This window comes from Lacerta agilis, chromosome 2, assembly GCF_009819535.1.
Source record: "Lacerta agilis isolate rLacAgi1 chromosome 2, rLacAgi1.pri, whole genome shotgun sequence".
Lineage (NCBI taxonomy): Eukaryota > Metazoa > Chordata > Lepidosauria > Squamata > Lacertidae > Lacerta > Lacerta agilis.
This window is the reverse complement of record NC_046313.1, coordinates 59,544,246-59,572,155: the sequence shown is the minus strand read 5'-3', so window position 1 is coordinate 59,572,155 and position 27,910 is coordinate 59,544,246. Positions and strand designations below refer to the sequence as shown.

The window sequence follows — 27,910 nt, the reverse complement described above, 5'->3', positions numbered from 1 at the left end:
AGAAAGTGCTCTCTTGCTTATATCCTAGCACATGGCTTCACGGAAGGAGCTTCCTTGAACAGGGAGGTGGGGGAGAGAAACAGGCAGATCCAAGAGGGCCACTTCTGAAAGTATGAAGCGCTGCCTTCGTACTCACTACTCTGCTCTTCCTATTTGAAAGTGGGGCAGGTGTTCCTGGGAAGGAAGGGAAATCTTCAATGTCAGCGCAGTTTGGGTCCATTGTCGAAAGCTCCGTAGTGTAGAAGGCCACATGAGGAAACGATTTAAACAGGAAGAAGAAGAGGCATCATCTCAACATGAGTAACCCTCCACTGTCACCATCTCCAATTCCATTTTTTTTTTCTTCTCGAGCAGTTGCATATTCCTTACTGGTTACAGTTGTTTAAATAAAGACACTGAATAAAAAAGGTAGAGCTGAAAGGCATCTGCTGTTTCTCGACTCATCCGCTAGATGGGGCTCAGGCACAGTGTCAGGGGGAAGAATAGGCCCTGTGTGACTGGGAGTCACTAGGTGGGCCGTGTGCAGGATGGAGAAGCACCTGGCTGGGGAAACCAGGGAAGCTGAGGGAAATGATGCAGTTAATGTCTCCAGCCTCCACAGCAACCTTCCCCACCCCAGTACCCTCCAAACTCCTGTTGGGATTCCCATCAACCCTGGCCACTGAGCTGGGGCAGCAACAGAAAACATGGACATCAGGCTGTTCAGCCAAATCCATGGCCTTCCTCTGCAGCGACAAAATAATAATAATAATATTAATAATAATAAAGAACCTAATCTGGAATGCAAACTCTGGCATCCATAGTTCTGGCTGGGAAAGGAAAGTTACTAAAATACTGTTTTATCTTAGTGCTCAAGCAGTTCAATGTTCTTAAGTAATCTTTTTGGCAGCTGCCAGTCCAAGGCTGTCGTGTACACCCCAGGGCTCCTTTTCATGATCTGGGGGGGGGGCCATGTGCGCGAAGAGCAGCTAGGATACTGAATGGCGTCAGTCTTTTAACCACAGGAACCACCACTCACATAAAAACTTTGTGGCTGCAGGCAGGGATGCAGGATGAGGGCGTGTTAAGATAACCCTCTGGAGTGATTTCGTTTGGTCAGATGTGTGCGTCTTCCCCATCCTTATCCCCCTCCCATCCCCTGTGCACACCCTTCTCATAAATCCCCAAATAAGAAGACCGGAGGAGAGGGGTGGGTGGGAAATCCATCTTGTATAACCTAAGTATTGCCAGCACCGTAGTATTTTTCAAAGTCACCATGTATATATATATATAAAAAACACCTCTTTCAGCTAAGAACTCTACTGAGTAACACCATCCCAGTCCGGTCTGGGCTTTATCCCAAATTGCATAAAGTAAGTCCATGCTTGCAGCAGGGGCACTCCCCAATCCAGCTCCAAACTGCCCTCGCGGTCCCTTCTCCAAACTTCCATGGGGACGGGAGCTGTTACTAAGCAAAGCCCCCTGCCTGCCAGCCAGTCCTTCATTTCCTCCTTCTCCATCATCTGTCGAGAAGGAGCTGGCTTGCTGTAATACTATTTCAGGTGATGGGACTCAGGTGCGGAGAAAGAGCAGATCCTTGAGCTGATCCGCTTCACCAGGAAGTGGCATTACAGACTACAGGAGGCAACCTCAACACTAGCAGTAAAGCACAGCACTCCTGGGGAAAATGGAAGAGGTCGCTGTAGACTGGTTTCGGCCAAGGTGTGTAGCGAGGTCATTCAACTCAGGTGGTTGGTCTCAGGCGGTTGTCTTCTTCCAAGCTACAGCGTTTAACTGAATGGGCCTGCTATTTCCCCCCACTGCCCCATTTCCCCCAGATGATCTTGAATGGATATTGCTCAAAATGCTTCTTCCCTGGTTGTGTATATCATCCCACACCATTATCACATCCTTTTGGCTCGGCGTACAGGTTCCGAGATCCTCCGCACGGACTCATTCTACTATTGCTCAATACAGGAGATAAGAAGTGGCTATCTTGTGTTCTGGAGTTCCTCCCTCAACCACGTTGGCAGAGTCTGGCCCATTTTGTACAGTAGCTTGGACAGCTCTATGTTGTGGTCCCTGTAATAGTCCCTCAGGAACGCTCTCGACTGCAAGAGGAGGAAAGCAAAGAATAATGACTAAGGTGCCACTGTGTAAAAACTGTCTTAATACACAATGGACGTGCTACATCATAAGAGACAGCTGAGAAGCAGCCTGCTCACACAGGCCTGCTCAGGTGGTGCCCATCAAATATATAAACCCCTTGAAAGAGGGGTGCGGTTTCCGTGCTTGACTGGACCACACAACAGAAGATGTCTCTCTACTGCCAGCATATGGCAGTGCCTTCTTCTTCCTTGGATTCACGGAGGCTGAACTAAAACTCACAGCAAAAAGATGCCAATGGATTGGGGGTGCTAGGAACTGCAGTTCAACCCAGGAGGGAGGATATGCCAGGAGGAAGACAGGATCAATGCACTGCAATCATCTTCTGGGGCTTTCAAAGCAGTGGTGGGGAAGAAGGGAGAAACCACTGGCAAGTCCATCCCCATTCAAGGCAAATACCACTGACGGAGTTGCCAGCTTCTGGGACCAGGCAGATGGGGGATATTTAAAGCAGCAGCTGGTTGGGTAGTTCACTCAGGGACAGCCATACTTTCCTACTCCTATTCTGTGGGGCTGTCTTGCCTTTCTAAGCACACCCCACCCCACCAGCCAGTCACTCATCCAGGCACAAATCACAGAGAGACCAGCTTAAACAAAATGGTGGCCCCGTGTTTTTGCAGACCATGCCCTGGGACACAGGGGTACCACACAGAGGTCAGCCTAGGTTTACCATCAAGTGTTCACAGAACAGGTGCCATTAATCTTTAAAGCTCCCTGTAAGATGGTTTAGATGTTTACATTTTAAAAGTTAGACCTTTAGCAAAAAAGTTGCACAAAGGGCCCCCTGAAACAACGGTTAAATCCCATGGAGCAAACTGCACTGTTGACAGATAAAGAGGACACAGAAGGGTGGCAGCAGCATGTCATGTCGACCCAGCTCCTCCCAGCAAGCATGCTAACTTCCCCATAGTGAGATCCCACACTTCTGCAGTGAAGGCCTGGGTGTGGGGGAACCAATTTGGCACAGGGCTGATCGCGTAGGTATTTCCAGGCCTGAAAGTGTGACTGGGAAATCCATGGGGAAATCCGTCTCTCTTTATCCAGCGATGATCAGCACCAATGCTGAGCAGCACCAGCGCAACAGGCCCTGCCCACATTTCCCATATTTAGATGCTCACTATAGTGGCATATAGGTTTTCACACTGCTAGTGGCAAGTGTGGGTGGGGCCTTGCATGCTGTGTAGAACTCTGAAGATCAGCAGTTGCACCATCAAGATGCCCGCAGGTCCAGAATCCTCGAGAGGATTTCAAATACTTACATCTAAATCCATCTCCGGATATTTCCTTCCTTTGCTTTTCCCCAAGCACTTGGTTTTCCCTCCTTCCAGTAGTTGGCACCAGAATCCTTTTTTAGGATCAAACCTGCAAAGGCAAACCACAAAGACTGAACGATGTTACCCAAACTGCCCTCAGCTTCTTGCATTGCAGGCTGAATTTATTTAGCCATTTTTACAAGTGCGCCACTCTAGTTATCACTTATTTTAACATATGGAAACAATATCTTCCAGGTCCAATATAAGCCCCATTTTGCAAGGCAATGATTATGTGAAATTATCCCATTATCACTTTTGACATAGTAGTATTTTTGACTTGAGAAAACCTCCAGGGAGACCTTAGTAGATGAAGCAAATATTGATGATACAATATCAGGTTTTTGTTTTGTTTTGTTTGTTTGTTTGTTTGTTTGGTTTTTTAAGCATTGGTGCAGGAGTTGTGGTTCTGCTTAAATTGCCTCTTTTCCTTAATTTAGATAATTCCAATTCCCTAAATTGAAAAACACGCTAGAAGCAGCTGTTTTTTTAAAAAATAAATAAATAAATTGCAGGCTCTATTTTTTACATTATTTTTCTAAAGCATTTGGTGCCACTTGTGCTTACAAGTTTTGCTTATTTTTCTTTTCATACCAGCTATTATTTCAAGTGACAATGCAATATCAATACATACCCTGTTTCTCCTAAAATAAGACATGGCCATAAAATAAGCCATAGCAGGATTTCTATGCATTTGCGAAATATAAGCCGTTCCCCAAAAATAAGCCATACCCCGAAAATAAGCCATAGTGACGTGGTACCTCCCATTAAAACAGCCTGGAGAGGCATGGCTATGCAGCGTACCAATGCGACACGGTTAAAATAAGACATCCCCTGAAAATAAGCCATACTGTGTTTTGTTGAGCGGAAAAAAATATAAGACGGTGTCTTATTTTAGGAGAAACACGGTATATATATATATATATATATATATATATATATGGCAACGCAAAATACTGCTCAGCCAGGACCCTTCTTGAAATCCCTTCATCCAATGTGGTTTTCAAGCTACAACTACACACATTTGTGTATGAAGCACTGGGTCTCAGATTAAGGAAAGAGAAATAAATTAACACAAAGCTCTGCCACAGATCACCAGAAAAATCTGAGCAGCACAGGAAGATGCTGCATCTTCTGAATGTACTGCAATGAAGATTCAGGCAGAATACAAACCTTATTGTTACTGAAACAAGCGCAGAATTAATTTATTTCTCTCCTATCTGTAGCCACTGCAGGCCCCTGTATTCCTTAGCAAGGCAGGCTTGCAATGTTCCAGAGTCCTCTGCATATGTAAAAGGGAATGTGGTCAACAATCCAGTTGTCCTAAAGTGGACTCTCAAATCAATTCCTCAATAGCCAGGGTCTATGCGACAAAGTCTGTGCAAAGAAATCAATCCCAACAGGTAGAAAAGAATATTAAGGGCCCAAACTGGCTCAAGGGGAAGAAATGCGAAGGACTCACGCTAGGGTTTTGTGGTAGTCTATGCTGTTTGTCACTCCGAGAAATTTCTGGACTGTTTCCATCACTTTGGCTGGTTCTGTGCGTAGCAGCTTGCCATCTAGAACAAGAATCTGAAAAGAAAAATGAGCCCTATAAATTTAGCTCCTTGAGTTCAACTCTGTTTCAAAGCTGTTTCAAAGCACGATCAAATCCACTCCCAAGTGCAGAGCCTCAGAGCAACCAGAAATGGCTTCTCCCCCGAGCACTAGTAAGGGAAGCAAAGTGGAAGACTGGAGTGACCTAGCTTCTCTCTTTGTTGGAAACTGATGGAAGCTGTGCATGGGTAATATGCAAATGCATGTTATTGATTACAATTTCTATTCTAACCCTTCCCAAGGGCACAGGGCAGGTAACCCAGCCAGATGGGCGGGGTATAAATAATAAATTGTTGTTGTTGTTGTTGTTGTTGTTGTTGTTGTTGTTGTTGTTGTTGTTGTAAGTAGTGGAAAACCACAGTAATCATAAGCAGGCACACATATTTTGCACATCTTCACACACAAATATTAAAGACTCACACATTTTTGCTCAACCCTGGCTGCTGAATGCCAAAAGGGAAATAATTTAATAGGGAAATTATAAATGCAATATAAATATAATAGTATAAAATATGCCGGTGTTCCTAGCAGTACCAGGTCGATTTGAAGAACTAGGCCTCACATTCCACAGAGAGAGACCCAGTTACTGCAATACACCAGGCAGGAACAATATGTCAATAGTGATGTGATTGGTGGTTTCCAGCACCAAACATTAGGGAGCTTGAGAGGAGAAGTGTTAGGTGGTTAACACCCTAATGCACTCAAAACAGGAAGAGTCGATATCCTGCCTTTGGGCCTATGGCCCATTCCTAAATATATTTACACAAAAGCAAACCCATTTGGCCTAAACCCAACACTGATTTCAACAGCCTTACGCCTGCTTCTAAATCTGCATTGCCTTGGAGTTTGTCGAGGCTTACTTTCAGTGTAAATGAGCATAAGATTGCTATGAAGAGGGTGAGCATGGAATCAACACTTTTTCTCCCAGCACATTAAGTCTGCACAAGAACCTCTGCCTACGGAAAAGAGCTTTCAAATGCAGACCACAGCACAGGCTTTTCAAGATAAGCGTCTCTGTGGCTCATTTGCATGGCTTTTTCTTCGACATGAAATCTTTAATGACTACAACATTGCCTTGAGGGGGCCTGGAGGACCTTCCTCACAGTCAAGAGCAGCATACTCATAACTATAAGCATATGCTTATGCACACATTTATAAGTTGCCAACAAGATGCAGACTTAAACTAGTCAGTATACAAAATCCCAAGTCTGCTGTTTCTTTTCTTCTTCTTCTTTTAAGTGCTTGGCATACCAAGCCAAAGAGGTCTTCTCATTTTATCATCTGCAGAAAGATTTTTGGACGAGTTCTCAACACGTTCCTGTTAAATTGATTTCTTTTTATTGCCCAAGGAAATGCATGGAGGGGATCTGAGGGCAGGCAACTAGAATTTCCTACACATCCTCTTACATTTTTAATGGAGTAAGTATAATGGGCCAGATCAGCACACTTCCATCTTTTGTTCTTTTACGATTAGCAGAGCTACCTGGGTGGGGGCCATGTGATAACTCTTTCCTTCCCCCATTATCAGCTGACCTCAGTGGGAAGAAGGACTGGTGCAGGATGGAGCCACATATCTGAGTTCAACTGGCTCCTCATTAGTTTTTTAACCAGGACAGCATGGAAGTCAGCCTATGCCACAGAGCGTGCCGGTCAGTAATCACGCAGTTCAAAGTTAAGAGTTAACTCTTTATTAGCAAAAAGATGATCTCCACAGACTTGGCTGAGTGTCAGGACTAATGAGCACAGCAGCTAATTCCCGATAGTCTTGCTCCAGTCCCCACCTCCCCACAACCATCTAGGTCCCCTCTTCTCCAGGGCTTTCCCCAAGCATTCAGAGACTGTGTCTGCATGCAGCCTGTCACTGCTCCACCCGTTTCAGCCCTCTTCTGGTTCTGGGAGAGGGGCTGGGAGAAAGGAGCTTGTCGTAGCAGGAGGGGGAGACACCTGTGACTCTTCACCAGTCCAATTTATCTCTGCCTCTTGGCCTCCCTCCTCCCACTTGCCTGCTTCAGCTTCTGCCCAATTCTTGACTTCTCTCTGCCACAGACTGTCCTAGCTCACTGAGCCCTGTTACCCCTTCAGCTTCTGACACCTCCTCTTCCCAGTCTTCTCCCTCTGCCCACTCATTGTTGTCCCACCACCACTCCCTGGGCTCTGAGCCTTCTTCCCTTGGTGGTTCCACAGCTGGTTTCTCCCACCAATCCCTTGCATCCAAACACTCCACAACAGTCTACGCAGAAGTGGTTTCTGAAACACTCCAGTTTTATACGTTCTTGTCGTGAAAGCCAAGGAGAATCCCTATTGTGTTGCAGTGACCACAGTCACTATATTTTGATAATGTAGAGATTTGGAGTCTTTCCTACCTGGTTAGCATGGAAATTATTCAACCACCGTTCAATGTGGGTAGCATACCAGCCTGGTACTAGGCAACGATTCTGCAACGTCCGGAGCTTCTGAGAGGCCTCGAGCCCAGCTGTGATCACCTCGTGAAAGGTATACTTCAGGGCAATTGGGTCATCATGTGCTCGCTGATGCTTTTGTTTTGTTTTTTAAGCGGACAGCATTTTAGGTTTACCAAAAGAAAAACAAACAAACAAAAAAGCCACAGAGGCTCTAGTCAGAACACCTCATTTCAAATAAGAAATCCTTTAACAGCCCCATCACACTCAAGAGCCAATGCAAGCAGAGGAATAAGCAGTACTAGGGGAAGAGAAGACATCATACTCTCCATGAGGGGGCTTCTTGCAAGGGGAATCTTTAAGACACAAGAGCGTATCTCTGATCCAATATTGCCTGTAGCGTGCAGCAGATGAAGAAGAAAGTTACTGTAACTTCTTAAATTGTCTCTGAAATGAGAAGCACTAAACTTCACAATGTTGATGGACACAAGAAAGTTTTGGGGTTATTGAGAGGAGCATCTGTGAAGTCTAAGGTCCCTTCCAGGTGATCTGTTTACTGAACATAAATCTTGATTTGTTACCCAGTGCATCTCCCAATCACTTTCCTTGTCACAAAAATGTCAAAGGGATTGGGGGGGATCGTTGTACAACAGCTCAAAATCAACTTTATTTGTTCAACCTGGATTTTCTGGTATGTGATGGAATCCAACCCCAAAATAGCAAAAGTCCAGCACCCTACCTAATGTATGAGTTACTCCCAAAAAATAAATTTCAGTGAGGACTGAAAAAAATCTACAAACATAGATAAATTAAAATAACTCTAATAATTCACCTGAACTTCCCATACAAATCTGTCACTGGTAATTTTATGAAGTTGTTTTAAAATGCTGTTTTGGATGTGGCAACCAGACACACACACTTTAAGAGTGCATCCATGGGCATCTATATGCAGGACAGCTTGTGTGCACAAGTTTGATTTTTTTTAAAAAAGTCAACAATATATTTCAATGCAAAACACTGTTCTGTACTGAACAGGGTATGGCAGATATTTTTCCTGCCAGTTAGAAATTTATGTACAACTTAACTCCAGCCCAACTATTCAGTACCCTAGCCAGACTCAAAAATATAGGACAAAGGGTGGGGACGGGACAGAGCAGCTTACCTGGTACCAAGAGTAGGCCCGATCTGCTGGATTAATGAGGATGGTGATTATTTTAGCCTTCGAAAGCAGTGCAGCTGCCCGCCTGGGTGCTACCTCTGAGTCAAAGTAATTGGCACTCTTCTCAAAGTAGAAGTCAGAAGTGGTGTTGGAAGGGATGGGGAAAAACTCCATATACCTTTAAAAAAATGTCAGTGGCAGAAAGGGAGAGACAGACGGCATTTGATGAAGGCAGGACAGAAATGGTTTCCGCCAGCTGTTCTAAAGGTAAAACGTAAAGGACCCCTAAATGGTTAAGTCCAGTCAAACGCAACTATGGGGTTGCAGCACTCATCTCGCTTTTAGGCTGAGGGAGCTGGGGTTTGTCCATGGACAGCTTTCTGGGTCATGTGGCCAGCATGACTAAACTGCTTCAGGCAAAATGGGACACCATGACAAGTACCATTTACCTTCCTACTTCCATGGTACCTATTTATCTACTTGCATTTGCTTTTGAACTGCTAGGTTGGCAGGAGTTGGGACAGAGCAACAGGAGTTCACCCCATCGCAGGGATTTGAACTGCCAACCTTCTGATTGGCAAACCCGACATTGCCCACTGTTCTACAATGTCCTTTAAAAAGAGAGAGAGAAAGAGAGAAAGAGAGAAAGAGAGAGAGAGAGAGAGAGAGAGAGAGAGAGAGAGAGAGAGGAAGTACTAGGACATACCGAAAGGTACCCTGTTTTCAGAGATATTCCAGACCAAGACCAAATCTATCAAGCCAAACTAATGCACATGTGGAATCTCATCCGTTTAAAAACATCTGCCTCATTACTGTTTATGTGAACAATTATTGTACAATTAGAGCTGTGCTCTTCTAGATCAAAGGATTATCAGACTGAGATTTAATACATTTATAGAGAAGACTAACACTCAGTCAACTGCAGTTTTAACTACCACAGATTGCCAGGACAGGGTGGGGGTTGTCAGTTGTTGACTACCATCCCGGTCATGCAACAGACAGCAAAGGAGAGGGGTTGTGAGGTGTGTGTGAAACACATTAGACACAGTGTACTTTTCTTTTGTGGTTTCTCACAGCGTAACCCAGCCGAATAAAACATGCTTACAGAGCAGAAATCACCGATGCTTGCTCTGAGTGTGGAGAGTGCATCAAACATGCACACCCAGTTCTGCATTTCATGCTTACTTGGATGATCTGCAAACAAAGCAGTGTAGGCAGCCTCCTGAGCTTAGCGTATTCTTGCTGCCACAAAGTAATAATAATTTTTAAATGCTCGGCATCTGTCCTTTCGGAGCCCCCGTCAGCTGAGCAGACTGCCAACGTGAGCCTAGGAAGTTTCCCTACACTGAGTAAGACCATTGGGAGTAAGACCATTAGGACTTTGCTTTTGGGTGGGCAAACAGCAGGTGGTCAGCACCCCAGCAATCCTGCTTAGGAAGCTGCCTTATACCTCAGTAGCCTACAGTAGAAAGTACTGTTTATGTATGTGGTGACAGCGGCAAGAATGTTATTTGCCCAGGGATGGAAAGAAGAAAAGTGCCCCATTGAAAGAAGGAAGGATAATGAAGATGATGGACTATGCGGAGATGGCAAGGCAAGGCTGACTGGGAAGATCAGGCACCAGGAGGATAAAAAAATTAATAGAGAATGGCATAACTTTATAGAATATATTAAAGAACACTGGAAAAATCTAAAAACGTTAGCAGGATTGACATAGCACTTTAATTTAAAATGACTAAGGATAAAAATGAAGTATAATAATTTGGATAAACACAATTAGATGCAGTTTAAAAAGGATGATAACTTTTGGAAGCCGTGGAAGGGATGGGGAGAGTCCGGGGGTTCAGGGAACCCCATAAAGGTACTGATATGGACTATGGTTTAAACAAAAGTGAGTGTGTGTGTGTGTGTGTGTGTGTAAAAATTTGTTTTTTCTTTTTGAAACTTTGAAAATAAAAATTACACTTACACTTACACTTACACACACACACACACACACACACACACACACACACACACCCCTCGTCAGCCTATTGGTTCATTTAGTTCAGTATTGTCTACACAGACTGGTAGCAGCAGCTCACCAGAGTTTGGAGCAGGACTCCTTCCCAGCCCTACTTGGATACTGAACCATGGATTGAACCTTGAATTGCCTGCATGCAAAGGAGATGCTCCGCCACAGAGCTATGGACTCTCCCCAAAAGGCTTCCGCTTCCATTGCTGATGTTGCAAGCCACCCTTGTAAGCCCAAAATGCAGCTCACCACCCTCCCAGCACCGGGGCCAAAACTTACCAGTCAATGCCTTTGTGGTAATTATGCCCATTGAAGAACTGAATCTCCTCAAAGGTCTCCGAGCTCGGATAATTACTGCTCAGGTCAGGATGCATCCCCAGGAACAGGTAGAGAGCTGTGGTACCTTTTCACAGAAGGGGAAAGAGAACAGAGCTGAAAAATTGTTTTCCCACCAAGCCATCTGCCAGATGTTTGTTCTCCATTCCTCAGGACGGGTGCTGCAAGTTCACCAGGTGCTCTTAAATCCTTTCCATCTCCTATCTCCCAATACACAAATGTTGTTTCTCACACCAGAGAATAGCTAAAGACGAGGCAATGGCAGGCTTGCATGCATCGCTAAGCCATGGTTAATGCAAAACAATTTTTATTATAAAAACAAAAACAAAATTCCACAACTTATTGGTGCAATTTGTTTGTGGTTCATAAATCACGGTTAAGCCACGGTTAAGTTCACGTGATCAAATGAACCATGACTTAATAAACCACAGCTTAGCGCTGCATGTGAACTAGTCCAATATGATGTTAGAAACATAGGAAGCCTCTCAGCTCTATTGGAAGACACCGAGGATTAAACCTGGGATCTTCTGTATGTAAAACGGATGCTCTGCCACTGAGCTACAGCCACCCCCTGTCAAGGTATAGTCCTGAGCTAACTTCAGGGCATACAATGCATTTTTACACCCAAGGAGCCCTTCAAAAATCCTGTGTTGGAAAATCCTAGTTATTGCTGCATACCGAGGGGTTTCGCCTCAGCTATGGGTGGTTGAAAAGGCCCTGGGGGAAACTACAAGCCTGCAGGAAGGGGAATCTTACCTTAGCCTCAGATTGCAGCAAATGATCCCCCCCCAAAAAAAAGTGGCATCTGCACAAAGTTTGTGAAGGAAAGCAAACAAATGATGAGACCATCATATGATGGGCTGGCCTATACGCTGTGCAGTTAAAACAAGCTGGAGCTGCAACAAAATGCTGCGCTGTGGATTCAGGAGTCCAGCCACTCCATTCTACTTCCCCTCTCCCACTTTTCTGTTTTGCCTCGCCATAAAGCCTGACATGGCCTCCTTGCATGCTATATACAGTGTTTCTTAAACACTTATCATTGGTCCTACTAGCTAGGGATGACGGGAGTCCAACAACAGCTGGGGACACAGGTTTGAGAAACACTGCTATAAGACTTCAGCAAACTTTGGGGTGCCACCAAGCCTTGTAATACACTGTGTGTGTGTGTGGGTGTGTGGGTGGGTGTGGGTGGTACTGCCATGTTAGTGGCAGGTGTGTTCAAAGCACACAGTGCAGTTCAACGTGCTACAGCAGAAGGATCTTCTTCAGTCCCCAAATTACATTACCACTTGGCGAGCCTCCCACTGGCAACTTACCAGTGGACAGTTAGGATACTCACCTGTTTTCAGTGATTCTAGATTCAGGAAGGTAGCCATGTTGGTCTGACGCAGTCAAAATATATATAAAAAAATAAAAATTGTCCAGTAGCACCTTAGAGACCAACTAAGTTTGTTCTAGGTATAAGCTTTCATGTCCATGCACACTGTTGGGATATTTGTACAGACCGAGCTGCAAAAACTGCAGTGAGGCCAGTGTAACATGTGTCTGTTTTTATCCTGTGAGAAAGCCAGTAGTCCTATATCTGCTTTCTCACATATGTGTTATTATTGTACTTTACTTTCAGTTCTGGCTCGAGAGATGCTAGACGCTCTTATGCACAGCTCTGCGTATCTGAGCTGGCTAGCAGAGACATATTCTGCATTTACCTACAATAAATAGTTTAGCCTCATCAATGGCTTGTGTGTGTTGTTCTTCACACTGGGGAACAATCGCATATTGAATGTGCCACCAGTCTCACATAGCCGGGAATGTGCACAAGGCTTTGTTCCAGTCTCGGGGCAGTCTCACAACTGACCCCGGGCGGGATATTTGCCAACAGTGGTAGCAAAGGATGGTTTCGATCCATCGACCTCTGAAGCTCCTGTTGATGATCACCAGATTGAACACAGTCACAACCAGCATTCCTGGATTCTGAGGGAGTTCGTGCTGAGGCAAGCCGGTTCCCGCTGCGAGGAGGAGTAGCTGTGAAGGACTGTGAGTAACCGGACTGATTTACGAGGCAATTAAACCTCTGAAGGCTAGGCAGCTTAAAGTGTGCTTGCACACGAAAGCTTATACCTAGAACAAACTTAGTTGGTCTCTAAGGTGCTACTAGAATTTTTTTATATATATTTCAACTGTTTCCAGTGAGACAGGCAAAAGTCAGGGGTTTCTACAGACACCGTAAACACACACACACCCCTCAATCCAACAGCCAGGCAAACAAGAAGCATAATAATGACAGTTCGAGGACACACTCCTGCCAGGGAAAAGCCTCAAGGAGGGTGTGGAGCAGAGCTGGCAAAAAAGAATAGCCTGGGTGAGAGGCTGAGGTTCAGCATCCCTGGGTTAGAGCTCACCTGTCTTCTGAGGACCAATTATTAGCAGCTTGGGGAACCGGTCACAGGTCTTCTCTTTGGACCAAATGTCCTTGTGGCGTTTGTCCTCACAGGGATCCTGAAACATGGGAACGTGTTGGGATCAAACAAGTGGAAAATTGAGGCTTGCACATCACAAATCAAAATAATCCGTTCTTACTGGAGGGGGTCCCTCAGAAGCCAGCAATGAGTTGTGTCCATTGCAGCCAGCAGGGAAAGGATGCACTATCTTCCAGTAAGCATGCTAGGCCTGCTTCATACCTGACACTCCAAGGTCACATCTAAGTACCGTGGATTCACATCTTACAAGTGGAAGGAAACTTTCACACAGTACTCTGCTCACCTCGAAAGGCAGCATAACGATGGGCAAAAGCAAACCATGAGAAACAGATCATATCACACTTGTGGTTTTCAGATCTGGGACCAGATTGGTGTGGTGTGCACTGTTTCTAGAGAGAGAGAAGAAGAATGCAGCAGCAAGCAGGCACGTCGTTTGAACATTGCTGCATGTGCACGACTGCTATCTATTCCAAAGGTGCTTCGTGTTCATAACTGTTGGACCGGCTGTGGATTCAGATAGAGTATCTCTACGCAGCTTTGGTTTCAAAAGAAACAAGGCAAACAAACAGAAAGAACACTGAGCGCGTTTCCTTGAATGCCTTTGGCTATGCAGGCCTGGAAAGGCAGCTGACCCATACCTGCCATAGAGGGTCTTTCTCCTCTGAGAATATCTGGAAATACTTCTGTGCCAGCTGCACAGGTGGCAGTGTCTGCAACTTCAAGTTAGTCCAGGAGTTGAGGAAGCGGACCAGGTGTCTAAAGGTGTATAAACCCAGGCGGTCGTTTCCATAATTGGAGAGGTGAGTCATGAAGATACTGATCTTTGGGGTGGGGGGAGGTGGGAGGGAAGAAAGGACAGCACAGGAGACAAGGCAATTAATTGGTGTGGTTAGTCAAAACAATATTGCGCCACCTTGGCTTTCAACCCATGGTTTGTTTTGGAGAGAAACAATGTGGCTGGCATGAGCAGCCAGACCATGGTGTTCACCAGAAGCAGCAAAAGGGGGTGAGGAGAGATATTGTACGTAAGAACACAAGAAGAACCCTGAGAGCCAGTGTGGTGTAGTGGTTAAGAGCGGTAGACTCGTAATCTGGGGAACCGGGTTCGTGTCTCCGCTCCTCCACATGCAGCTGCTGGGTGACCTTGGGCTAGTCACACTTCTTTGAAGTCTCTCAGCCCCACTCACCTCAGTGTTTGTTGTGGGGGAGGAAGGGAAAGGAGAATGTTAGCCGCTTTGAGACTCCTTTGGGTAGTGATAAAGCAGGATATCAAATCCAAACTCTTCTTCTTCTTCTTCTGGATCAGGCCAAAGGCCCTTCTAGTCCTTCATTCTGTTTTCACAGTGGCCAACCAGATGCATATGGGAAGCCCACAAGCAAGACCTGTGTTCTCCCCACCTGTGATTCTCAGCAACTGGTATTCAGAAGCACTCGCCATTTCAGCAATGTGCACCAGCGTACTGGCACTGCTTGTTCAAAATAAACCATAATGTTTTAGGGCTCATACACAACTTCCACTTCTGCTGCGCTTAGAAAGCGCAGGTCCAAGCAATTTTCTGCCTTACCCACACTTTCTAGGCACATATCCAAGTGGCTTTCCCCTTGCCCCGCTCCTTTCCAAGGGAAATCCTGCTCTTTAGGGATAGATCGTAACAAATGGCAATCCTGGGGAAATTTGAATTGCTGTTGGCTCTGACTGAGTGCTAAAGCGCAGGTTTTCCTGGGAAGACAAGAGGAAGTGTGCAAAGTCCTTAGTGTGACATGCAAAGCAGGCCATATTGTGCCACAAAGAAAGAGGAATAGTGAAAAATTGTGCACCATGTACGCATGCGTAAATTTGAGGACTTGCTTAGCAGGACACTCGTGAATTAATTTCCTAGTCACTGGTCAATCAACTAGAAAGAAACGTATCTCTTACCCACAGATCAACAGAAACAAATTCATCCACCAAATTTATTCATGGCCCAGATAACTCAGCATATGACCCAACCTAACCCACAAACCTTCCCCACCAAACATCCTATCTCATGACAACACAGAAATCAACAAGAAGATAACTAAGCAAATGCAAAGGGAGCAAGGGTCAGTGGGAACAGAAGCAGCCCTAGAAATCTGGAGAGGAAACCAGATTTGAGGCATTTCCCCTCTCTGAACAGATAGCGTGGAAGAGATAGCAGCTTTAGTAGACTTCCGGACTACTTCAAAATGTTGGATCACATGCATTTTCTAGAATCATAAAAGGCAAAAAGACATTCATTTACATCCATTTCCAACTTCAGGAAAACTCCTAAAGCTAGGCAATTTCATCACTTCAAATCCGATGGCCCTGGATTCCTGCATAAAGACCTTCTCAAGCAATTTTATACAGCAGAGAAATTATGCGTCTCACATAACTATAGAAATTTCCCAAGCAATCTGCTAAAATCTGGGACACCATGCTTATGTACAAACCTACTTAGCAAGTGAAGCAAGCAACGAATCTCAGCTTTTAAAGAGATGCTATGGGGCCCAGGATGTGGTTTCCACTTACCAAGCAATGCTCCAAACAAATACAAATGCATTTCTCTATCACTATGATTTTGGCTACATAGCTGAAAAATCCAAACTCTCTCAGGAGCTTCTTCTTCTTCTTATTTTAAATTTTATTTATCATTTTGAATTTTAAAAATTTGCACAATGACATTTTACCAAAATACAAACCGTACATAATAATAATAATTTAATATTTTATCATCAACTTCCCTTCCCCGACTTCCATGGTTCGTTTATTAACCCTTTACCACTGCATATTCTAATAATTCCATACTCTCTCTTTTTCGGTTTTATTTCAGTAAACTTCATACTGCTGAATTTATTCTAACCCTGCTAAGGTGGGTTTTTTTTTGGGGGGGGGGTAATATTTTTTATTTGATTTTGAAAGTATAAAATTACAACAATACCAAATACATATCCATATTTTGAAATTACTCTGAATCTCTAGACTTCCCACTTCCCCCTCCATGGGTCCTATTGTCAACCTTTTCAAAGCCTGCTAACATTTTAATCTGTTTACAGTGATTTTTCTAATTTTCTGCAAATCTTTTCCAGTCTTCCTTAAAAGTTATTTCATGCTGGTCAGGAGCTTCTTCTCAGGCTGCTTTACCACCACCCAAACTCACCCATAGCACACTAAGGTCTGTTACCTTTTCCCCTTTTTCTCAGTGATCTTGTTGCTTTCCTTTTATTTGGCGCTTGTGGTTTTAGACTTTATTTCAAAATACCGAAGAAGAAGAAGAAGAAGAAGAGGAGGAGGAGGAGGAGGAGGAGGAGGAGGTTCTACACACTGCAATGAGGCCTTCCATTGTTCATCAATAACAGCACTTACAGGGTTAAGTAGCACGGTCAGAAAAAGCTCGCCTCCGTTGATGATCTTATCCAGTTCATTGGACCCACCAGGGTATTCATTATAGAATATGGTATGTGTGAACAAGCCGCATGTTTGCCGTGGGAGAACCTGGAAAGAAGCAGAAAGAAAACATATAGCAAGTTACAGATGTTTCTGAAAAGGAGAAAGAGAATCAGCCCGCTCCAGTGCTCCTTATAAATTCTGAGCAGATGGTGCAAGATGTCCTCACCATCCCTTTAGGAAGCAAACACACAGGTTGCCTGCACTTAACTTAGTGGATCCCCCTTAAACAATATGGGGAGTTTGAGCTTATTCACGTACTGGAGAGAGGGCGAGGCAAGAAAGATAAGTGAAGGCCCTTCCTACTTACCATGATTCCATTGTGGATGAAACCTCGTCTGAAGCGGGCTGGTTTGAGGTGAGGGTACTCTTCCGTGCTGGTGACTCGTATCCCCCACACTTGTTTCCAGGCCTCATACAATTGCACATGGACTGGGTACACCCCTGAATGATGAGGTGCCACTGCATAGCCCATATCAGTGGGGATACCATGCTCCTAAGAGGAGAGAGAGGGAGAGATAGAGAAGTCATAACTGTATCAGCCGGAGTAACCAGTGGACTTTTAATGAAAGGCTCCCACCGCAAGTGAACGGAATCCAGCCTTTAAGGGCTTTTTCTAAAGAAGATTTTATTACCTCCCCTCCCCACTGCAGTCTATATCATCCCAAAGTAGCGGAGATGTCAGCATCCTATTTCAGGGAACTGGGAAAGACAGTTCAAGGTGTACATTCAGTGAGATACAGGAGAGAGTAGCAAATGGGTCTGACAACTGTTAACACCAAGCTCCTACTCAACTTATCACACAGATGATATGGCCAATATGTGTAGCCCTATAGCAAGTTTTGCCAGCAAGGCTTTTGCGAGCTCCAGTGACTCTAGCACAAGACTGAGCCAGATGCAAGAAGGATAACTGAAGAACAAAACCTGGAACATTTCAGCCCTGCTTTACAGGCAACAGGCATTCCATGTTAAGTCTGAGCAACTCTCCCATGGGGACACGGGGAAGCCTATAGTAGCACATTTTATGAAGTCACAGCTTACACAACACTGGAGAATACAGACTGCCACCCAAGAGTTATCCAGCACAGCTTTTGTGCTTCATTGTTTTAAGAAAGATCTTCTGCGAGATTTTATGGCTATGTTTAAGTTTCTCCCCTTTTCTCAGGTTCTTTTCATTTGTTCACGTAATTGCAAAGGAGCAACCTGCAAAAATTCTTTGTGTGTGTTTGTGTGTGTGTGTGTGTGTGTGACGCACCAAAGGGCATCTTTGGCAAAACTCCTTTAAAAAGGGATTAATGATTTAATCTTTTAGTTCTCTTCTCCCTCAAGTGGGCTTGTTCAAGCCGACTCTCTACTGTGCTGAAAGAGTAACAAAGAGAAATGAGCTGTGCATCCCACAGACGGCACCATCAAGAACTGGTTGCTTGGCAGCACCCATCTTTTGAAAAGGTCAGATAAAGAACTGTACTGAAAGGTGTTGGGTGCTATCTGACACCTGGAACCAAGAGGGTGGATGAATAAATAAAAAACTTTTTTGCGACAGGATGCGCTTTGTGAAAAGGAAAGAGCTGGCTTGCAACAAAACTGTGGGATTGGGTGAAATGAAGGAATTTTTAAGAATTCCCCAGACAGAAGAAGTTAGCACATCAACAGCAAAGTTGGCGTTCTTGAAAACTGGTAGCCTGGAGCAAAGCAGGATTACCGGGGACATTATTTGTCCCTGTGCCAGAGAATGGTATGTGCTCAAGGTTAGAGAGGTTGAGATTCCACACTCAGGATAACCATCGGGTTTGCTCTCCTGGACATTTTCGTTTTGTAGCTATTTGATAACAAAATCTGAAGGTGGATTTTAGGTTTAAGAAAAGAGGCTCGTGGGCACTAGTTGTGAAAGACTAGGATCACAGACGGAGTACATTTCTGTAGGAAGGGATCCCAGGAGCCAAGATCCCCCTTCCAGAAATAGATAGGAAATGGTGGGATTGCAGATCAGTGGTTGAACATAAGAAGACAACAAGAGAGAGGAGAGGAGGAAAGCAGGCCATGCTTTCTTCCTGGAGGTCCAATTCATTATCATGCTACGAAGGGTGCAACACCTCAGACTGACCATACAGTAGGAGAAGCTGGCTCTATAAGACCCCTGGGGAGACTTGGAATGTTGGGGTGCTTTTACACACACCACACTCCTTGCATAAATAGTAGATAGGAGTCCAAAAAAAAGGTTGTTCCGTTTTCTGCAGCAGCCAATGAGACATTTTAAGAATGCTGTGCTGATGCAACGCACTGTGGCAATGTCCTAGCAGTGCTAGGCTTTTCATTTGGCGACTGCAAACTCATCATAGCCCTCCATTCTGAACAATAATCAAATGATCTGACTCGCGCCTTCCTTCTGTCTTTTAAGGTACAACCCGCTTTTTGTTTGGCCCCAGCCTTCTGCTTCTGTCCCCAGAAAGCGTCTTACTTACAACAGCAAATTTCTTGTTCATGGTCATTTGGTCAGCCAGCACAGATTGGTTATGGAAGAGGTGAGGCTGCATGTGACTCCACATGTGGGGGAACCACCAAAACTCCTTCACGTACGAGAGCAGCAGGTCATCTCCTTCGTCTTCCGCGTCCGTACCTGACAGACCCAAACCACTAGTGTCACGACTAAAGACCGAAGACGTGCAATGGAATGCCATTCCTCCCACAGGCTCAAACCAACCATGTCATTTGCCCAGTAGAACACTAAAACATCATTAACCACCCTGCACACAACACACAGACTGATCAAGGCCTTGGACCTCCAGGGGCAAAAATAAGAAAGGGGAGGGAAGGTTTCCTGGTGAATCTGATCCACAAAGCTATCATCACCTGCCAGGCAGATCCTCTAGCCTAGCCCTTTCAACACAATGTGAAAGACCTGAGAGCCCAAATAAGGTAATGCACACACCCCACAAATCCTTCTTACCTGTGTGGAAGAATTTCCCTGAGTAACCCAGATTGAAGGTGAAGTTGGGGATATGGGTGCGCAGTTCATTCTGGGTGTCAAAGAGAGCCTACAGAGTGGGATGAAAAGCAACATTTAAAACCATAGCCTATTCGCTTTAGAAAGCTAGGGGAATAGAAGTCCCAGCTTCTGGAGATGCGAGGAAGAGGAAGAGAAGCAGCTGCAGCAAGGGGTCTTCTCACATGGCATAGGCCTTTTTTTGCATTATCCTAGCGGTGGTGGGGGAGGGAGCACAGTGCATAAGCTTCCATCCCACCAGTATAAATGCAAGGAGGCCTTAGTACCAGTTCAAAACATCGGTTTTCCTCACATGCCCTTATATATATATACACATTTCAGTGATTAACACGCAAGCTGCAATATCACTCTTGCCAGGAAGGTGCAGCTTACATTTTCCGCTGCCTCCTAGACCTCAAAGGTCACCATCTGCTAATAACCCAGTTTTGGGACTCCCACAACACCTTTGCCAAGTATGAGCAAGCACTTGATAGTTCACGTGAGCGAATAGTATAGTGACTAGATTAGCCTTTGTTAGATAAATACTAGTTATTTAGAAGTGGAGGTGTCTGGAGTAGAAGTGGGGGCGAGTAAGCGTTCAGATGTTCCTCATCAGGCACAAATAAATCCTGCTTAATTACTCTTCTGGGACTTTGTTTGGGCAGCTACACGCTCTATTTTTGTTAAGAAAGCAGAGAAAAGGCAAAGGTTTAACAATAATTCTATGGGAAACAAAGCTGAGACAGACATGTGCTTAAGAGACCTAGTGATAAATCTGTTGCACACTGTGCTTTTTGTTTTTTTAAAAAAAGAAGTGTTCAAGCCTTAAACCATCATTTCTCTAAGCCAAACAAAATAAATTGTGGTTGTTAACATCAGTCTAACTTTCTTCTTGCTCTTCTCAACGGAATCAGTTAATGATCCCTCTCCCTAAGATATAGATATATTAGGAAGAGGGGGTCATTAACTGATTGCTACACACACACATTGCTCTCACCTATTTCTGGTAATATACCTTCCAGTAGCACCTTAGAGAAGGAATTTTTTTTGTTTTGTTTTGACTATGGCAGACCAACACGGCTACCTACCTGTAACTGGTAATATAACGTTATGTAGTAAAAGATTCATTTTATCCCTAGACAACAAGTTTGTTCCAAATTCTGAGCTTTCTTAGTTTGTTCTTGTTTCTCTGATCTTACTAAAAATAGTTTTTGTAGCACCTTAAAGACAAACTTTCACAGCCTACAGTTCTCTTTATCAGATGCTGAAAAACAAGCAATGTTGGGCTAAGTTAAGATTTTTAATTTTAGTGCTTCCCAATTTAATCGCAAGGAAATCCATCTCTACATTTTTGCACTTGTGTAACTATTCATAGCAATCCTGATTTAAAGTGCTTTCAACTAAAGCAATAATCTGTTGGCTGTGAACAGGTTTTTAAAAAAGAAATGATTTCTGAGTCTACATTAAAATTCCATGAGGCTGGGACACCTGATTACGCTTCCTGCATTTCAAATGTCACCATCCCAGTCTCTCACATTCTGGGAATGACAGAAGCACAAACACCACACTAGATCCAGACCGAGGTAGCAGAAAAGCAATAAGGATTCAGGGATTCAGGGCACAGCTCCTAGCATCATGTAGCTTTCAGCCCAAAGAAATGGATCCACAGGACAGCTAACCCCACATCTCCCTCAAACCCCCACCTCAAGAGCAAAACCTGGCAATGCGTGCCATTACCTTTACATCATCCACTTTCATCCGTGTGCCTTCCTTGCCAACAAAAATATCATCAATGTCCACCAAGACGTAGCGGTCCAGGGGGAGGGAAAGCCTCTTGCCAGTGAGGAAAGAAACAGCGTCGACAAAGACCAGTTTGTGCAGCCAAAAGTTGAGGTTGTTGCCAAAGAGGACTCTCTGGATGCCATCATGGAGGCCCAGATCCTGAACCACAGTGGTATGGAGTGCTGCATCAATGCTCATGTGCGGGATGGATTCTGCCGACTTGGTTTTGGCCAGGAGGATGGGTTCGTAGGTGGAATGGTTTGACTGGAAGACTGTCCAGTCCTCGCCTGGAAGGAGTCCCTTCTCTACTTCACTGGGCCGTGTGATGTACAGGAGTGGTGATTTGGGGTTGATGCTGCAGTCCTTCAGCGCAAGGTTGGAGTGGAGAAAAAGGGGGAAGCCTTTCAGCTGAGCACTCAGCAAGCTGTTCTCATTGGCCTGTAGGGAGATCACATTAACTGAATTTATACCCCATTTGTGTTGCGTGTATACAGGATGACATCATTTGCAAGGCTTTATGATTTTCCATATAGGAGGAAGGAACATAGAATTTGAGGCATTGCCTCTTTGGTTCTGCTGTGTGAAGTATTTATTTGCAAGTTGTGTCACATAAGAAAAAATTTCTTGTAGCTGCCAACAATAAGGAAAAGAGCAGAGGGGAAGCAGAGTATGGAAAGCAGGCGAAGAACTAGAGCCTTATTTGTCTCAGACTTATATATTAACAATGCTTAAGAGGCAATATAATGGCACAATGTGATTGGTGAACAGGTTAACTGAATTCCTGGAAGCACACGTGGTACTGAGTGCATCACTTCAGGCTTGCAAGAACAGGGGAGCAGTCTATGGAATTCAAGCGTTTCCTTGCTACTATAAACTGCTAAACATGGGTGTTCTGTTGGCTCCAAGAGCTGCTCTGGTGGTTAAGAACGCAAGTTAAGGCTGGTGCACCATCCAGTCCAGCATCCCCATCCTCACAGTGGCCAATCAGAAGATGCTTTTGGGGAGCCTACAAACAGGACCCAAGTGCAACAGCACTCTCTCCTCCTGTGGTTTCCAGCAACTGGTATTCAGAAACATACTGCCTCCTACAGCAGAGGTAGAACATAGGCTACATGTGGCCACTAACCCTGATAGCTTATCCTTCACGAATTTGTCTAATCTTCATTTAAGGCCATTCATTTTTGAAAATTTTGAAATCTTGACTCATACCAAAGAAGATGTAAAAAGAGGAAAGTGAGGGGGACAGGCCTAAGCCAGAGAGGGTTGGAAGGCGGTTACACAGCTGCTAGAAAACTTTGCTTAAATGTGATGGGCATGGATGATTCACAAGGGAAGCCCTACAGGATTACAGTACAGTGGAACCTCGGCTTTCAAGCGTCTCGGAAGCTGAACATTTCGGTTTCCGAACGCCAAAAACCCGGAAGTAGTTGCTTCCGTTTTCAAACACATCTTGAAAGTCGAACAGCTTCCGAGGCGCATTTCTCAATTTTCTCAATGGGATTTGCCGACCGCCCATTGAGCCTCAGTTGTCGAATGTTTCGGGAGTCAAACAGTCTTCCGGAACGGATTATGTTTGACAACAGAGGTTCCACTGTATTAGATTGGAGGGAGGAAACTCTGACAAGGATGAAGAGGCTGCTGCTTGGGGAAGGGCGTGGAGGGGAAGAGATCAGATACGGCCTTTTTATATACAAACCAAACCAAGCTGAATTCTGTGGCTTAGAGAGCCTCTCTGGACCAGAGTGTCTCTCTGAAACAGCTGCAAAGAAATGGTTAGGTCAGCAGCCTCTGCGGTTGGGCTCTTATATTTTGGTTGTAGTCTTATATTTAGGCTATATGTTTTGGTACTGTGATGGGCACTTCCCGTCATATATTCTGGACCCTTCTGCTTCTCTCATTTATGTCAATAGAAAGGAAAGTCACTGTTTTACTATTGCAACGCGCATGTTGTGTGGTCTGTGTACTTTCCACCAGTAAAGTTCACTGAAATACACACAGAATATACTTTGTGCGATGAACCAAGGATTTTACAAGGACAGGCTTTATCCAACTGTATGTCTGGAAAGGGATCAACATGCAGTGTAGCCATACTACTTAGCACCCAATCAAATTATCTTTCAAAGATATAACTATGTAAGTGGACAGAAAGCCAGAGGGTTAGGAAGCAAGGGAGGGAGGGAGATTGATTCTTCTTTGCCACTCTGAAAATTTAAACCAATTTAATACAGCATTGCTTTCGTGGGTTAGAGCCAAGAAAGCAAGAGAAATCAGAATGGAAGAGAAAACAGACTGCTGTGCAAAAAATGTCTGTCAAAAGCAGCAGGACAGCTCTTGGTCTCAGGATAAAGCCTCATTTACACGCTTCATTTCTGCCCTGGATTCTTAACCTTCTTGGCTTACCCATTCAAGCATGGAAAAATGCAATAGACCTGTGGCAAATGCCATACGGGTTGCCTTAGCCTGCATCCCCTCCTACTTGACTTCTTGGAAACCAAATCCAAGAATCACTAGGGGAAGCAGGGGCACAGGGTGGGGTGGCCTTGTCAAGTCATAATGCTAGGCAGGGACCCCCAAATCCCTGTTACAATCTGTTCTCTTCACACATTAACCAGTTCCCAAGAGGACCATTACTGTTATCTTTTTTACTGTCACCAGCAGAACTAAAGGCACTGCAGCCTCATCTCAAAAGGCGTAGATTTGTAAATCCGCTCTTGGCATCAGTTAAAATACACAGCCCTTTTACTTATCAGGCTCCACGCTGGCAGGACATCAAGCCATTCAATAGCGAGTAGTGACTGTGAGAAGGCGTCCAAGAAAGGCTGACATTTTGCAAGCTGAAGCTCTTCCAGGGCCCTACTGTTCACACATGAGCCAGCATGTGGCAGATACGGATGCCTTCAGAAAGCACCTGTGCTATTGTAATACGGGCGGGCTATTGCCAATGCTTAAGGGTCTCGGCAATCTATCGCATCAGCAATAGCCAACAGTAATGAATCTCAGAGAAGCATGCTGTCAAGCCAAGCCCTCAAAGCTGCATTCGCTCTCAGCACTGTTGTACCACTAACTGCAGAAGGAGTGAGACGGAATAATGTTCCCTCATAGTCAACCAGGAAGACTGTGTACACACCATACATTTTAAGAACTTTCCCCACCAAAGAATTTGGAACTCATAATTTGTTAAGGGTGCTGGGAACTGCAGCTCTGTGAGAAGTAAACTACAGTTCCCAATATTCTTGGGGGAGAGTACTTTAAATGTAGAGTGTGTGCGCAGTATTGGGTCCAAGGAAAGAAGGGGAGGAAACTGAAGTGCTGCTTCTCCTTTCTTTCTTTTTTAGAGTAAAGCAGACTTCTGTCCTGAGAAATACACAACTAAGGATCTACTTTACAGCCCTCTTCACCAGCTAAGGACTGTCTCATTGTTAAAATTATTTCTATTTAGGACTGGATCAGCAGTATATGCAGGTCCTGCTTACCAAATGCAATGTGCTCCCTGAAAATCGTGCGTTTGGCAAGCATTCGCATAACCAGTCCGCGATTTACGTGGACTCCCAAGGGAACATTTCTAATCTGGGATTTTTCCAATCTCTCCCCCCACTTTTTCAATGGTTTCTTATTGAAATGGCTGCAGCCAACCAGCAAAAGAGTGAGAAAAGAAAAACTGATTTCTCCAGTCTCTCCTGCTCCCTGATTTGTCCGATTTGTCCTGCTCTCTGATGTATCTGCCCAAAAATGGCTGCCACCGACCAGCAAAACACAAACAAGCAAGGAAGGAAGGAAAGAAGTGGGCAAACTCCAGCTGTTTGGGTATCTGTAGAGTATATAGCAATGTTTGGGCATAATTACATACAAATAGGGACGTGGGTGGCGCTGTGGTCTAAACCACTGAGCCTAAGGCTTGCCAATCAGAAGGTCGGTGGTTCGAATCCACGCGACGGGGTGAGCTCCCGTTGCTCAGTCCCAGCTCCTGCCAACCTAGCAGTTTGAAAGCACGAAGTGCAAGTGGATAAATAGGTATGGCTCCGGCATGAACATAAACGGCATTTCCGTGCGCTGCTCTGGTTCGCCAGAAGCAGCTTAGTCATGCTGGCCACATGACCCGGAAGCTGTATGCTGGCTCCCTCGGCCAGTAAAGCAAGATGAGTGCCACAACCCCAGAGTTGTCCGCAACTGGACCTAATGGTCAGGGGTACCTTTACCTTTACATACAAATAAGTGAATTTTCATATGAGGGGAATGCAGATGGTGGGGCCTGCATGCATTCCTCCCACCACATACAGTGGTGCCCTGCTAGACGAATACCTCGCTAGACGAAAAACTCGCTAGACGAAGGCATTCGTCTAGCGGGAGGCTGCCCCGCTAGACAAAAAAGTCTATGGGGCTGCCTCGCAAGACGAAAATTTTTCGTCTTTTTTTTTCATCTAGCGAAAGCGCGGCTGTCATTGCCGCTTCGCTAGACGAAAAACCCGCTGGACGAAAATTTTCACAGAACGAATTATTTTCGTCTAGCGGGGCACCACTGTACCTGTACATGGAAGAGCCTAATACAGCAATCTGAAAACTAACTGCGGGAGTGTTCGTAATTACACGTGTTTGATTATAACATTATGATGTAAGCTTCTGGCCTTCCCCCTTAGTTCTTGGACCTGAGCCCAAGGTTTATGCCACTCTTTGAAGCTCTTCATCCATCCTCTTTAAAACAGACTGAATTGACACTGGAACAAAATAAGGTGGCATTGGAGGAGCAAAATCAGAGGGCATAACTAGTACAACACCCTTGTGTTGATTTTCTATTTGTAAGGAGTTTTAACACAGATGATCCTAGCCCTGCTGCAGGACTAGGCCATGTGTTTATGCAGAGAGATTGATCTGCGCTCCATAGTTGGACTAATCTTGTCTCCATGAAATGAGCTGGTCAGTGATGTTGGTCTGGGAGAGATGTTTTGATGCTTTTATTGCTGCAAATTGCTTTGATTTTTTTAATGATACAGCAGCATTCACATATTTTTTAAAAAAATAAATAAGATTCCTATGAAAATTAGCATCAAAAAAATTCAGCTCATGTAATTGTAGCTACAGCGCAACTACTCGTTCTACATGTCTATTTTATACAGACAACCCCCCACTTGCACACATCAGTGAAATTGCATTTATCTGAAACACCATTGAAAAAGCCCGCAAACACCTTATTCCATCCCACCCTGCCCTGATCCACCCCTTTTAAAAATGTTTTTGTGACATTTCGGGTCACTTCTGGGTTTGGCGCAGTGTGTGTGCGCATGATTGTACACATATTGAACACGAGTAAATGGGGAGTTGCCTATAGTTGATTTTCATCTTTTAATTTTCATCTGTAATTTTCCCATTTTATATACATTATAAAAGAAACAATAATAAAACACTTTACCTCCCCCCCAAAAAAACCATGTTTTTAAAGCTTGCATCGGAAAATGTGATTTAATTCAGTATGTTTATTTTACTTGTATTAAATAAACACAGCTACATTCTTTGAAACTGCTCAGGTCTGCCTAATACTGTACTTGCCATTGGCATCCATTCAAGGACCATATATGAAACTGAATTTTTCCCCCCACAGAAAAATAAAGCACAGGAAAAATTTCCTGCAGGAAATTCACACCCCATCACCGGAGCTGGCCTGATTCTTCCCCACCTGCTCCCACAAAAGCTTTGCCCAAACCAAAGCCAATACCTTGAAGAAGCCAATGATTCCTACACCGTACTCCACACAGTACTTGTCCAAGAGCTCGCGGTTCCAGGCGTCCAGGTTCACATACTTCAGGATGTTCTCGTAGATGATCAGTGCAAAGCGCCCTCGGTCCTTGTCCGTCAGTGTGGGCATGTCGCCCTTCCCTGGAGCAATCTCTGTCAGGTATTTGAAGCGACTGGACTCCAAGATGGCCACTATCTCCTGGCCCAGCTGAGAGTAGAGACTTTCCACAAACACAAGGACCAAAGGGTCTGTGCGAGAAGAATCCACCACTTTGATTGGCTTCAGCGGAAGCAGGCGAGAAGGGGCGACCTTCGGTTCATCACAGTCTGGGCTTGGGATGTCCCCAGAGGGCTCCAGCCCCCTCTTCCACCCATATAAATAATAGGCCGAGACAAAAACGCTGAGTAGGCAGAAGGCGAACAGCAAGAACAGCACCACCTGAGGAGACACCTGCCGGAAGCTCCTCCGAATCCTTACCAAAGTCATCCTTGCTTTGCTAGAGTGTGTTCAGGTTCCTTCCCCACCCCACCCCACCC

General features: G+C 44.8%; 1 protein-coding gene across 2 annotated transcripts; it reads right to left on the bottom strand.

Moving 5' to 3' along the window:
* Positions 1-239: 239 nt before the first annotated feature.
* Positions 240-27,910, bottom strand: NDST1 (N-deacetylase and N-sulfotransferase 1). Of its 2 annotated transcripts, XM_033140298.1 has the most exons (14): positions 27,354-27,910; positions 21,602-22,084; positions 19,829-19,916; positions 19,344-19,498; positions 17,192-17,377; positions 16,801-16,929; positions 14,075-14,257; positions 13,359-13,455; positions 10,903-11,026; positions 8,613-8,787; positions 7,415-7,585; positions 4,918-5,027; positions 3,405-3,507; positions 240-2,090 (listed from the first exon to the last, which is right to left on the bottom strand). In XM_033140298.1, exons 1-14 carry the CDS (start codon positions 27,858-27,860, stop codon positions 1,971-1,973), a joined length of 2,631 nt encoding a protein of 876 aa, XP_032996189.1. In that variant the 5' UTR covers positions 27,861-27,910; the 3' UTR covers positions 240-1,970. The 2 variants fall into 2 exon arrangements, with proteins under 2 accessions (XP_032996189.1, XP_032996190.1); XM_033140299.1 differs by lacking the exon at positions 14,075-14,257.